The sequence below is a fragment of the Meleagris gallopavo genome, chromosome 6 (genome assembly GCF_000146605.3).
Source record: "Meleagris gallopavo isolate NT-WF06-2002-E0010 breed Aviagen turkey brand Nicholas breeding stock chromosome 6, Turkey_5.1, whole genome shotgun sequence".
NCBI lineage: Eukaryota > Metazoa > Chordata > Aves > Galliformes > Phasianidae > Meleagris > Meleagris gallopavo.
The window spans coordinates 43,349,419-43,363,671 of record NC_015016.2 but is presented as its reverse complement, the minus strand read 5'-3'; the positions used below and the strand labels follow the sequence as shown (position 1 = coordinate 43,363,671).

At 35.0% G+C, this 14,253-nt stretch overlaps 1 protein-coding gene across 1 annotated transcript in view; it reads left to right on the top strand.

Annotated features, from left to right (window-relative positions):
- The window catches only part of CLASP2 (cytoplasmic linker associated protein 2), a 125,727-nt gene that overhangs the window by 97,917 nt on the left and 13,557 nt on the right, over window positions 1–14,253 (top strand). Inside the window, 6 exon segments of the mRNA XM_031553978.1 lie at window positions 660–904; window positions 1,540–1,603; window positions 3,769–3,771; window positions 6,463–6,626; window positions 7,559–7,637; window positions 11,992–12,135. Coding sequence (XP_031409838.1) covers window positions 660–904; window positions 1,540–1,603; window positions 3,769–3,771; window positions 6,463–6,626; window positions 7,559–7,637; window positions 11,992–12,135 — 699 coding nt within the window.

Below are 14,253 nucleotides of genomic sequence, written 5' to 3'. Positions count from 1 at the left end.
GGAAATGGAAGTTTGGCAGACTTCTTATTGGTAATGCATGATATGCTAATCAGATAGAGAGAACTGAGTCAAATTTGCAAAAGATTGTGTTTTCCAGTGACAGGTAGTTTAGTAGTCACAGTGCTGCTATGCCTTACCTTGCTGTTCTCAATTTCTGTTTCTTTTCAATAATTTACTGCTATCAGCTCTTAGGAGACATACGGACTAAGGTATAGAAATTATTTTCCTTCTTCAGTAGTTTAATATTTTGATATTAACATGTTTGATGCAAAGTAAGTTAAAATGAGAGAATATGGTTTTAGACCTGATTCTTCTATTCTTTAACAAGTATAAAGTTAAGTGAAATAACTAACTTTCAGTGCAATCTGTCATCCTATCACGCAATTTTATGAATTTTTACAAGTAAACTTTAAGCTGAACGTTTCATCAAACGTATGTCTTCTTTCCATTTGCTTTGCTTTTATATTTGGAATCCTATGCAAGCCATACATTTTTAAAATCTTTTTATTAACTGGCTTTGAACTGCTGAACGGTTAGAGCCATTTGTCAGTGCAAGGAGTAGGGCTTGCATCAGTTCTTGGAAATGTTGGTGTTTCTACTGATAATGGATAATACTTCTTTGTAAATCGCTGTTAACGTGAGGTGTTTCTGAACAATAGAAGAAGCCTGTGCGAAGAAGATACGAGTCCTACGGGATGTACTCTGATGATGATGCCAACAGTGATGCATCAAGTGCCTGTTCAGAAAGGTCCTACAGCTCTAGGAATGGAAGCATACCAACATATATGAGACAGACAGAAGATGTGGCTGAAGTCCTAAATCGCTGTGCTAGCTCCAACTGGTCAGAGAGAAAAGAAGGCCTTCTGGGCCTGCAAAATTTATTAAAGAACCAGAGAACTTTAAGGTAAGAAGACATGTTAGTAGAAGAATATTTTTAATTGAGAGTTGAAAGAAGGCAGGGAAAGTAAGAAAGGAGGCTAATGTTCTGAGCAGCACGGAAAGTTGAGGAGAGGGGAAGCAGTGTGTGTGTCTGAGAGTAAGAATGGGGAAGGAAGGAATGAGGAATCTACTGTCCATTCTGGCTACTAATGCGAAGGGTCCCTTAAAATGCTTTGTTTAAAAATGGAATTTAAAATCAGTAGCGTGCTTATAATACAGAGGAGTCTCAAAGTGGTTGCATCTAGTATTGATGACATGCTAGAGTAGGTGTTTTATTCAGAAGAAACTGTTCATGGCTACCTCTGAGAATGTCTTTTTCATGACTGGCTCTACAGTAGTTAGGAATAGGAATGGAATTTAAAGTGACTTTTGCTGTTTTAAGATTCATAAGAATTAAAAATTCATTTCTAGCTTGAGAGTCATATTTTAGACAAAATTATGACATTTTTATTTATGTCTTAAAGGAAGTGAGTGCTTTTTTCAAAGTGGTATACTAGATTATTTGATTCAGCATTGAGGGTTGATTTCACTGATTGCTATGCATTATGTGCCAGTAGTACTGGCACTCGAGTTGACTAATGTGTTTTGTCACTTTGGCAGTCGTGTTGAATTGAAAAGGCTGTGTGAAATCTTCACAAGAATGTTTGCTGATCCTCACAGTAAGGTATGTTTAGGTTTCCTTATCTGCAGTAAAAGCTTGAAAACATGTTCATAGAAGGCCAGCTTCAGTAAAATGTTGGCAGTAGTTGCACGTGTAAAAATTTCACAAAATATGTTCTATACATAGCTAATGATCTTAGGTCTGAATCCATTTAATTTGCAGCTTTGAATAAGGTAATTCTGCACCTTTTGTTGCAAGATAATTGAAATAAAGTGAAGGTTTATTTCAGTTAAGATACATTAGTTTACCAGTTAGTGCTCGAAATTGGCAAAAATCTGTAGAAAGTCATGGTGTTTACAAAGGTCACTTCAGCATAAGCTAGTGGTTTCCTCTCAACTACAAACAAACACCCTGCTGCAATAATTTAAGTCATAATGATAGATACGTAATCTTAACTGTGCCAAATATATGCTTGCTTATTTTCCAGGGTATGTATTCTGCATTTCCATTGCTACTGATATCTTCCTCTAGTTTCACAGATAAGACTGAATAATTTTGTATCATTGATAATAATTGAGATGGCAAGTATATTATGTATAAAAGAAAATGTTATTAATTTTTACAGTAGTAAAGACTGCGAGTGAATCAGTTTCATAAGAACATTTTAAATCTTTAAAACTGAGTTACCACTCCTGTTTTTTTTTTTAATAACACTTATTGTGATGTGCATATATATGCAGCGTATCTGTGTGTATATAATCTACTGCAATAATTTCCACTAGCTAAAGGACTGCAAGTGAATATGAACCTGATCAAAGTTAAAATAATAACATACAGAAAACATGTAACTTCATGTTTAGTTTACAGCTACAGTCTTGCTTGGAAGAAACTCTATTTTTTATGTTGAATGTAACATGTGCCACTTCATATCTGTATCTCAGAATTGATAAAGTGATAACACAGAAAAACTCACAGTGGAGTAGTTACTTCAGAGCTACTGGCTTTCCACAATTCTGTTGAGAAGAAGCTTTGATTATACAACACTTTTAACATTTTGAAGTCTTTGTGATTGTTGTGATGGAAAACTAAATTAGAGAGATACAAAATCTTGACAGGCAAACTTTGTTATTTTTCTGGCAGGAAAAGTAAAGGCAGGTGAATGCTCTCTGTATTTTTGGAAGAAAATTCCATTGCACACATGAGCATAGTAATAAACTTGCTTGCATACTGCAGTAATCCAGAAGAAACAACAAAAACCAAACTGAAGAGAAACAAAACGTTCAATTAAAAAGAAGAGAGCAAAGAAAATTAAATACTGAAATATGATTGGTTTCCAAATGAAGTATGATAACATTGTGAATAGCAGCTTGGCTTCATTTTGGTGGCTCATTCTTCTGTTAATTCATACAGCAGCTCTGCATCTATTGGTGCTATCCTGGAGATTTTTGTTGAGGTTGGGGTGGGGGAGGAGAATGAAAGCACTCCAAAATATGGCTGTATGTGTCAGAAGAGCATTTTAAATTTTCTTTGGGCCTTTATGAATTACTGCAACCCAGTCGATTTTTCGGTTGTTGTTTATTGGGCATTCTGACGTGGAATAATGTAACTTTTGAGTTCTGAAATTTGATTAATGCAGTAGCATAGGTGTTAGCACCTGTTCCAGTCACTGAAAGCTTGCCTGCTTTTTGATATTGCAAAACTAATCATAATTTGTGAATATGCTACTGGGGGTGAGTGGGGGGGTCAGCTCAAGTGTCAGAGTTCTTGAGCTGTGGATTTTTTTTTATCATGCATATATGGCTGCACAGATCTAATCTTAGAGTCTTGTCTTCAAATGCCTGTAGGAATTGTTCTGTCATCACTTCTGTGTTGTCTTTTTTTCCATTTAAAGGTTTCTTTTAACATGGTATCTGGATGTAGGGAGTTGCTTGGGAGGACAGTAATATCATTTGGAGGAGAAAATGGGTGAATGATTTGAAGGATGTGCCAGTGCTTACTGTTTAGATATCCCAATCTAGCTTAGATAGTTTAGATATCCCAATAAAATCCTTAAATTTGTGATAAAAGCTTTGAAATACCTTTTTTGTTTTGTTTCGTTTTATATTCCATACAGGAACTTTGTATTGCTGGCCACTAATTTATATGTTTTTATCTTTTTCCCTTTTTTGTTTTTGTTTTTTGTTTTGTTTTGTTTTGCATGCTGTCTCCTGTGTTGGAACTCTCTTTAGAGAGTAAGTTGGTTCAGTATTTGTTGGAAGCCTAACCTTATTTGCATGAATGTGCAATTAACCCTTTTTCTCTATTTTTCTTCCCCAACAAGTTCATGCAGTGTCAAGCCTTTTGCAATCATAAAATGCTGTATACAATGACGTAAACTGTGTGGCAAAGTTTTGAGATGTGCTTTATCTACTAATTAACTGACATTGTTTGGTTATGCATTCCTGCTTTATATTGTGGTGGTTGGCACATCTGAAATAATTCACTTTAAAGGTAGACCAGTTACAATTATTTTCATATCTGTTTATTTTTTCCACTATCAAATTATTAAGAACTTCAGCTTTAGGTGCTTGATAGAAGTTTTAAGTTGCATCTTAAAAATGGAGATTGCAGAAGTTGTAGTACCTACATACATTGCTCAGGACAGAGGTGGCTGAGATCCATTTTCCATTCCAAATTCATCCTTTACCTTAAATTCTCTTCCAGCTTTTTTTCTTTTTAATCCTCACGCTTTGACTGAGACAAAAAGCCATGATATTTTCATATTTTTAATACCAGAAAATGATTAAACTTACACAACCTTTCTGCTGGCAGTCATGTGGTAGAGCTAAAATCAAAGCCTGAAAAGAAAACTGAGTCATCAGTTGTGAATGTGTATTTTTAACATTGAAAAGTTGGCACGAAATTTTTAAAGTACTTTTGCCATAGTAATTCATTATTCACTTCATTCTAATTTCACTGTAATCTCCTTACTTGTTGGAAGTATCATAAGGAGTCTACATTACTCCATCAAGTAGCTTGCTGTAACCAGTCTGTTCTGCCTGCACATTTTAATGAAGAATTGAGTGTATTGGTGTACAGAAACTTTAAGAAACAGGTACAACTTCTAAGTTCTGCTATGCTAAATAATTGAATCGGAAAGATTTTAAATATAGTTGTAAGACTTCCAGTGTAATCTTTATAGTACCTTTTTTTTTCTTCTTATTCTAGGGGGCTGTAAAATCCAAAGATAGTAACATTAGAATACAGAAAGTACTGTTTGGCTCATTTTGTCTAGCTTTTAAAAACTGTGTCCATGATTAACCCTTTGTGTTTAGTGGCATATGGTTTCAGTTCAGCCAAATAGAGAAGGCATTTACAATCACAAATGTGAAAATTACTTCCCACTTCTGGGAGGGCAATTTTTAAATGTCGGACTTGCATAAAAATCTAAGTGCAATATTTTTTCTCATTTTCAACCTAATTTACCCCAAAAGGGAGGTTGTACTATTACATCCTAATTGGCTTTATGTCAAGTAGAGTTTGTATTACTTTCTTTCTAACGAAGATTTTTCGGTGTTCAGGGTATCTCTTTGTAGATCCTCTGGTCTTTACATGGTTCTGAAATTAATAATAAATGTTGAGACATTTTTTAACCTAACTCTATTATTTTTTTTCATTATACGAATTGACTTACCCTGGCTTGATTTATCATCGTGAAAAGCTAGGAGATCTACTTCCCTCAGTAATGGTCTGACCCCTCCATTCTTGGTCAGTGTTGTGGATGTGGTGTGGTATCTACAGCCATGAGAGGTATCATTACTGCTGGGGTTCATCCACTCTTACAGCAGCAGAATTTGGCATCATCACAAGGCAGATAAGCTGCAGGAGGAGGAGGAGGATGTGGTGTTACAGCCCATCCTCTGCAGCAGGTATTTCCAGCCTTGTACCCATGTCAGGTACACACTCAGGAGGCAGTGTGTGTCCAGACCTCTTTGTATCGTAAAACTTTGTTGTACCCAGCTATTTGCTGGAACAAGAGTGCAAGTCAGATGTGAAGGCAGCATTTTCAGCTCGAATACCTGTTTTTATTATCAGAGAAATGGGAAACTCATGAGCTACGCTGAATTTATAGCATACACGTCTTGATATCATTGTGAGCCTAGGAAAAACAAAATCAATGAGAGATACTAAAAAGACTGTTCAGATGAAGTTGTGTATTTATGATGTCCTTCTTCCTGATCTCCGTGGTAAAGTTATTATCCATTAGTATGCATCACTTTTTAAAAACTGAATACTGTGTTTTCAGCATTATTTGTGTAAAAGAACACAATGGATAATATGTTTTGGATTACAAAAGTACTTAAACAGCTGTCAATCCAAAACGTATTGTGGCTTTTTTTCCTGCTCTGGGGAACGACTTTGAGTTTGGATATCTGCAGTAGAAGAAGAATCTTGTTCTGTTCCAGAAATGTTTTATGTAAGGAGTTGGCCAGCTTTCATGATCTTGCAGTACTTAGTAGTGAAGATATTTACAATGAAGATTCTACTAGAGCACTGTAGGTGTTTTTGTAGTCGTTGAGGAGTATGTAAAATCCACTTAATGATAAAGCTTGAAATGGGGGAAAAAAAGTTTTACTTTAAAAAAATGAGATTGCGCCAGCCATCACAGTAAGCATTTCTTTTCTTGACAATACTGCATGGAATACCTAGTTTTCAAACTTCTGCAGAAGTCAGCTAATGCTTCCACTGTACTCTTGTATCAAAATCCAATGAAAAAGCAAGACAGGTTCTTTTTATTTTTTTCCTGCTTGGCTGCAAAACACTGCCTATCTCTGCCTCTGATTCCCTTACTGCTGCTTCTTTGTTTGTAAGTTCAGCATATGTCAGTGTCATTTCCTCTTTTTCCCCATCCTACCCTCTTTCCTTCTTCTTTTACCTTTTAGGTGTTCAGTATGTTTTTGGAGACACTAGTGGACTTCATCCAGGTCCATAAAGAAGATCTGCAAGACTGGCTATTTGTACTGCTCACCCAGCTATTGAAGAAAATGGGTGCTGATTTGCTTGGGTCTGTACAAGCAAAAGTTCAGAAGGCACTCGATGTCACAAGGTAATGAGTTTTGGGGAAAAAAACACACAAAAAACCCCAGCAACGTAATAGATCATCACTTCATGGTATTTCCAAGGTGTTTTGTCTGTATGTATGTGTAAATACATGCAATGAGATTCTTGAAAAAATATAGACCTAACAACAGATCATGAAAAAACTTACTACTTAAGTGTTCCGGTTTTCTAGATGTTTGAAGAGTTTTTTGATTCCTTAATGCTGAACAATTAATATGTTTCTACACGCTGAATTTCAAAAGGTGAATTTGAGCCATGTGTGTTATTGTTTTTAGTTATTTTTTCTTCTTTTTGATATCAAAATATTGTTGCAGTATTGTTAGAACGTCTCTTAAGGAGCTAGAAAGCAAATCTATCATTGCTATATCCTTCCTTCACTCTCCCCAAACAACTTTACGTGGTTCTGGGAGCAGTCAACCAGCCAGCTTTTTTCCCAGATGAAGGCTCGATTTTTAAGTAGAATTGGAAAAGCTCTGGAATCTTCTTCTCACCCTCTATTCTCTGAAGAATGGGACAAGCTAAACATTTTCTGCTGCAGCAGAGGCCCAGTAGGGTTATACCAGAGTGTGGAATAGTGAAGAACAGAGGCAGGAAGAATGGACAGGATCATTCAGAGAAATTTGTAGGAGTGTTGTGTATGCTTTTAACAGTTGATGTGCATAATAATTGTGGGATTTTTAGAATTGCATGTGTTTAGATTCAGAGTACTACAGTATAATTCATTACTACTTGCGTTATATGTATTTTAGGTTTAACTACGTCAGAATAGTGACTTCTTAAATTTTGTCCTCTATGTGCTAGGTGAATGTTTCTGAAAGTCAATATTAACAAAATTGGTAGGCGTTTTTTTCTTAATATAATAAAGAATATAAAAGTTTAAAGTTTATAAAATAAAACGTGGTGTGATTTATTTTACAGGGAATCTTTTCCAAATGATCTTCAGTTTAGTATTTTAATGAGATTTACTGTTGACCAGACCCAAACACCTAGTTTGAAGGTAAGAATTTTCAGGCTTACATGATAAACAGAATCATAATTCATAGACATTTGATTGTCTTACTTACCTTTGGATTGTTATTTTTGTTTTCTTCTGTTTTACAAAAAAATAGATTTTCAATTAGTGGATTTTGTTTTTGTAAACTTTCAGACAGTCAAGCCAGCACTGCAGGACCAGCTTCGCTCTTTTTGGAGCTCAAAGGTTTTTGTCTGAATTATTGTCTTTATTCTTAACCCTATGTCAAAACTCTTACAGTGTTTCCAATACTTTTTTTTTGAATGCATTCGTATGCTGCTACTAACCTTTGCAAGAAACTTTAAGCATGCAGATGTTCAACTTTAAACATTACACTACTATGGAAATGTTTGCTGCAAGTGAGATCTAATAAAACCACAGTACAGTAAAAATGAGCAAGAAAAATGTGGCCGCCTAACATCCAGCTGGTGATGCAAACTCACTCTGTCAAGTCTTCTAATTTTATGTTTGTGATTTCCCAATATTGTTTTCCTAGTTCATGTATAAGTTTTCCTGTGCTTAGCCTGTTAGGTCTTCAATTCATTTAAGATATTTTAATATTAACTTTTTGCATTAAAAACAAGCTCCCTCTATAGTACCCTTACTTTTCTGAAAGCTGTGTGTAGATGTGTCTGTACACACATTTTTATGTATTAAAAATCTCTACCCGTAGACCTGAAAATTTGGGGTTGGAAAAAAAAGAAACCAGCCTGAATCCTATAGTACGTTTACATTTACAAATGATTTTAAGATAAATGCATCAAATCTGAAGATTTACCAGTGAGATAAATGGGGAAATAACAAGCATATAGCTGGCATTTTCCGCTCTATCCTGCACGATCTGTTATTGCGCCATTTGATACTGCACAAGAATATGTTTTTTTCCAAGCCGTGTTGAACCTAAAGTCACCTGAATATGCCTTTTTTGTCTACAATACAGTAAAACTTACATTTTTAAGCTTTTGAGGACAGTTGATACGTTGACCACTGTTGCTTCGTAGAGCTGTGTTAAAAAGGGACTGCTGTCATTTATTGAAGACAGCAAATGAGGTAGTAAAAATCAGTTTGTTGTTTAAATAAATCCTTGGAACAAATTGGACTTGGTTTTATTTTACTTGGTTTCCCTCACCAGAAAGGTGAATTTGGTGATTGAGCTATTCTTTTTGGGACACCCAATTATCTAACTGCTAAAGAGAAGGTGAGTTTTTTCAGAAAGAAGTGGTGCCTGTCCCCCATTTTCCATTTTTGCTAGATAATTACAGCTTCAGATCAAAGCAGTGAAGTTACTGAACTCAAATTGCAAAATTATTTGTCTAATATCCACTCTGAATGTTTTGCCAAAATTCCATCCTCAGTGCACCCAGATATCTGAGATTACCTGAAAAATCTTTAGGTACTGCTCTATTTCTTGGGATCTTCAGCTTTTGTTTTTTTCTCTGAAAAAAGAGATAGTTTTGGTTCAGAATTGATAAAATCAGAAACTTGCTTCCATTGAAGGATTCCTTCCTTCATATGATGCTTTTTTCTTGTTTTCATGTGGAAGTACTACCAATCGTGATCCTTCTGATTAAACTGTCGTTGTCATCGCTTAACATTTACACACACCTAAGCCTTGGAAAATAAATTCAAGCTTTTAGAGTGACTACAGGAGGTAGATCAGGAAAGCTGAACAAACAGAGAGATGATGTTATTCTACTGGTGTAGAATATGTGCTGTATTGTGTCCTGTCTTACTCATTTGCATTAAAGAAACATGTAGCTGTGGTGAACTGCTGGAATACAGTTTACAGATGTCAGGTGCATGTATCTTTTTTGGTCAAATTTATGCATAGGAGTCACGTGTAATAGACAGGGTATAATGTAATAAGCTTATTATTTTGCAGGTGCAGAACGTATCTTTTCTTATGGACAAGTGTTGTCCTGGAAAATACTTCAAAGCGTCACTTTCATTTTTCTCAGGCTGAATACGAGGTGGCTCACATACAGAGAGGAACTATTGATAAGCATTTTGGCCAAAGCTCATTAGAAATTTTTGAATTATTCTTTCCTTTGAAAATATTAATGTCTTGAAATGAAAAGTTTTTTGCTACAGTTTTTTTTTTTTTTTCCCCTCCAAATTCATATTAGATTTTCTGGATTAAAAAAATAAAAAGACAAAAACACAGCACATTCATGGAGATGAGAGCCCTTTAAAAGTCAGTCGTTACGGTTATTGTAGTCATTTGCTTAAAGCAAGATAGAGGTGGTGTTAAAGTAACCCAGGTGTTAGGACAGACACAAGGGATGTGGCAAGCTGGAAAACACTGTGATTGCATTTCACCTGAGAAGGCAGAGTTCAGACTCTTCCATCCTAGGAGAGTGCTGTAAGAGATGGACATTTGTCTATTTCAAGTAGAGTATTCTCTGCATTCCTCTTGACTCTTCCCTACTAGATGGAACATTTCTGTGACTTATCTTTGTGGACAAAATGAGACTCAGTAAATCTAAAATGTTTCACAGGACAGGAGAACAATTTGCCTTCTGACACTGACTGTGTAGCATCCTTACAGCATTTCCTGAATCTCTATGGAGATGAGTTGCACAGAATATTTTTGTGCCAAAATTTACCTGTGAAAGATGTTTATGGAAACACTTTGGTTTCATTTCTCCAGTTTTTGTGAATAATAGTGCTACCTGAAGCTTGCTTTATGTTTCGGCTCACTTACTACAACTGTGCTATTCTTTAAGTGTCTGTCTGTGTTGTATTCTATATAGGAAAAATATTCACTGTCTCAGTGCTTGTAGTCCAGCCAGATGCAGTAAATTCAGCCTACAGCATGCAGTAAAGTCATGGCAGTATTAAACAGCTTCAGAAACAGTGGTTTGAGATTAACAGCAAATAGTAATTTTAAGAATTCCTGCAGCTGCTTTCACTGCAGTTAGAAATCATTTATTTCAGGTCTTGTAGAGATAAACTGGATTGTTAAAAGAGTACTATCTTAAACCTTTTATTTCTACTCTCACTTGTTTGCAGTAGTGACTAAAATGCATCATAAGTAGATTTGCTGCTCTTCCAGAGTTTAATTTAGGGTGTTTTATATTAGCAATATGTGCATCTCATTATGGGGATTTTCCCTATAATGAGTGTTTTCCCTCTTTCTGAAAGAATCTTGCCAATAGTATTTTCATACCAAGTATGTTGGTATTGATTTGCCTAAGCTGAAAACCTCTAGCTGTTGGTTGTTGTGTAACCTTGAAAAAGTCCAACTTTAACAGCTGCCGTGAAAATGAAGTGTTCATTATTAGTGTATCAGCTATCAGTGATGTGCATGTCATGTTATATCATGTGTGTTAACAGCTTGGAAGTTTTGATGACCGATGGAAGTTGCTAAATAGTTTTGTTCAGAACACTACAAGTCATATATAATTGAAACTATGCCTAGAGCTTGCTTTCTTTCTGCTTATGGGGGGCATTTGTTTCTCCCTCCTGATAGCAGCTTTTATTTCCACTGAGCCAGAAATACCTAGTTGGAAAGGTTGCAGAAATGAATGTTAACCACTTTTTTTGATGGGTTGAATGACAGTTATCTCTGGGGCAGCAGGAACTGAGCAGAGAATGTCTAAGGGAGTTACAGGCATAGCACCCCTTCTACTACAGCTGGGCAGTGATGCAGTTTTGAAGAAACTAAAGAGAGGTTGCAGTTGGGACAATTAAAACTGTAATTCTGTGTAAGGGGAGTCAGTAAATTCAGAGAACGATGTCTGGGCAGTTGAAAGCCTAGAACAGCTTTTCTCTCCTTCTGGTAAACTCATGTCTATCTCCTTAATATCTTCAAAGGAAAACTGTTTATGTGTCAAGGTAAAGTTTTGTAGAAACTCTATTCCATACCTTTTAATTTTCAGTCAGAAGATTCATAGAGCTTATCCCCAGCAGTACGACTGCTGAGCACTGGTTTTCATAAAAGGGTACTGAGTATTAACTGCATCATATTCTAACTTAACCTGACTATTGGTTTATCAGATTATGTCCTTTTTTGTTATAGTATTTGAAAGAAGTTCTCAATAGTTTTGAATGTGCACAAATGTTTTGAGTGCTTTCATTTTCTGTTTGTTAAATGATGGTTATCTTTTAGCCACTACTAGTGAAATCTGAAATTTCTATTAATACAGTTTCTGTAGAACTTCCTTCTTGAATTAATGTACCTCTCTGTAAATTAATTTGCTGCTTGAAGTTTCATGCCAATGCTGAAAAGACGTTAAGGATAATTAAATATTTCAGAGAATGTGCACTGTGTTCTGTAAGCACTCTTGTTCTTGTCGCACAATTTTTATTATCCAGCTAACTCTATTTTTCTTTACAGGTAAAAGTTGCAATTCTTAAATACATAGAGACTCTTGCACAACAGATGGATCCAGGGGATTTTGTAAATTCAAGTGAAACTAGGTTAGCAGTGTCTCGAATCATCACCTGGACCACAGAACCTAAAAGCTCAGATGTTAGGAAGGTATGTTTGTTAATGTGCACTTACATTATATTCCAAGTGTCTTGGGCAGATTAAAAAAGCTATTGATAATTCATGCCTAAACAGAAAAAAAGTTTATTTTTCTTTAAAAACAATTATATTGTTTCACGGAGAAAATACACTTTTTTGTCCTTCTGAGCAAATACAACTAAGAGTTGTGTCTAAAATATCCAAATTGCCAAAGTAAAACTGCCAGAAAGTACATGTTTGGGAACATTTCAGTAAAATTTAAAATCTTGAATCTCCACATTATGGTTGTATTTCACATCTGTTAATATATAGAGATCATATTTCATTGGATGGGGATTAACTTTTGTTTCAAGCAGCACTCTCTGGTATTAAGATATTTTCTGTAGACATTTTCTGTACAGTTTCATATTACTTCCAAAACCATCTATAATAGTAATAGCATGTTCACAATAGGAATGGTGACTGTGAGAGTGAACTCACTTCAGCCTTGGTTTGTTTGTTTTTGTGAAACACAAAGGACTGGTAAGCAATCTTGTATTTAGCCTTTGATGTGTATAAGTGAGACTGTATCAAAGAACTGTTCCTGTAATGCTACAGTTCCAGTGCAAAAATCCCCTCTCCACATAACTCTTGTGAAGCCAAATTAATATTTGTGGGCATTCAGAAGGAGGATAAAAAATAACCATGAGAAATTTACTAATACAGCCTTCAGAAAAGGACACTAAATAATTCTTGAAATTAGATAGCAAATATCTTTTAATTCTCTTTGAATATAGATGGAATAGATTTATTTGTTGTTTATCTCATCAACATCCATCCTGTCTTAGCTGCCTTTATCAGTATGTTAACACTTCTTGAACGTTAAATAAAAATATTTTTATTGTTCATAAAGCAGAATCGTGTTTGACACAGAGAAATAACTCTTCTGTTCATTTTTCCCTGTTTATTTCTGCAGTTGAAATAAAAACAATTTATTTGTTTAGATTTCCTTAGCTAGATTCAGTTCAGCTTGAGTTTTGGCAACTTTGTTTCTGGAATCAGTATCAAAGCTTCCTTCAGGAGGGATGCTTTGTGGGAGAGAACTGATAGAAAAAGATGGAGAGCTATCTCACAGTGTATAATGCAAAAGAAAATAAAAGTAACTTTTGCCACTTCTTGATATCTTGGTTATTTATAATAATTCACCATAGCAAAATTTATAATGCAGATAACTTTTTTTACCTTCCACTTCTAATGTAACTTTCAGCATGAGAAAGCAGTAACAGGTTATATCCTTTGGACTTGTCTCGCCTAGTTACCACGTTCTAGTGACATGCATAAGACCATAAAACAGAAAGGCAACTGAAGCAGCACTATCTTCTACATCAGTAAAGTTTTAGTACTGAGACACGTGGCGAGCTGTCTTATCTGATGGTTCATATCTTTAATAACCATTTTGATGTCAATAAGTAACTGAATCATGGAAAGAATTGGCTTTGAGTTTTACCATCTGGAACACTTTAATTATATGAAGCTTTCTCAGTTTATATTTTCTTTCCATAACAGACTTTTTAGGGGTTGCTAACTCCCAAAAGCCTTCAGTAAGTCTTGAAGTAAAAATTTGTCAATAAATAGTCAAAAAAAGTTATTCTGATCCTTTAAAATGTTTCATTCTGTTGACAGACTTGAAAATGTTAGCACGGTTATTTTAATCTTTCTAAACTTTTTTTAAAAGATGATAGTAACATTAACATTTCATATGCTTTCTTTAAATTAAGACTTTTTTTACCACCTGTTATTCTGTGCCATTTTGCTTGTCTCTAAAACACAAAACAAAACAAAAAACATTTCAAGTAGATTAAAAATTCTTTTTTTTCCTTAATATTAGAGTTAAGATGGGCATAATTAATGTAGTTTAGTTAGGGACTTCAATCTGGAGTGTAAAATTTTAAGTTCCTCTACAATTAAAACTCTTCTGAGAAGAATTAAAATCTTAGAGTTTTTCTAAGTTAGAACAATACAAAACATACTTGTCATTCTTACTTCTTTTAAAATGTGATCTGAGTGACTGGATGTGAAAATCTCAAGAGAGCAAGCTTATACTCGGAGGGAAAAAAAAGCAAATACTCTAAAATGCCTTTTTTCCCCTTT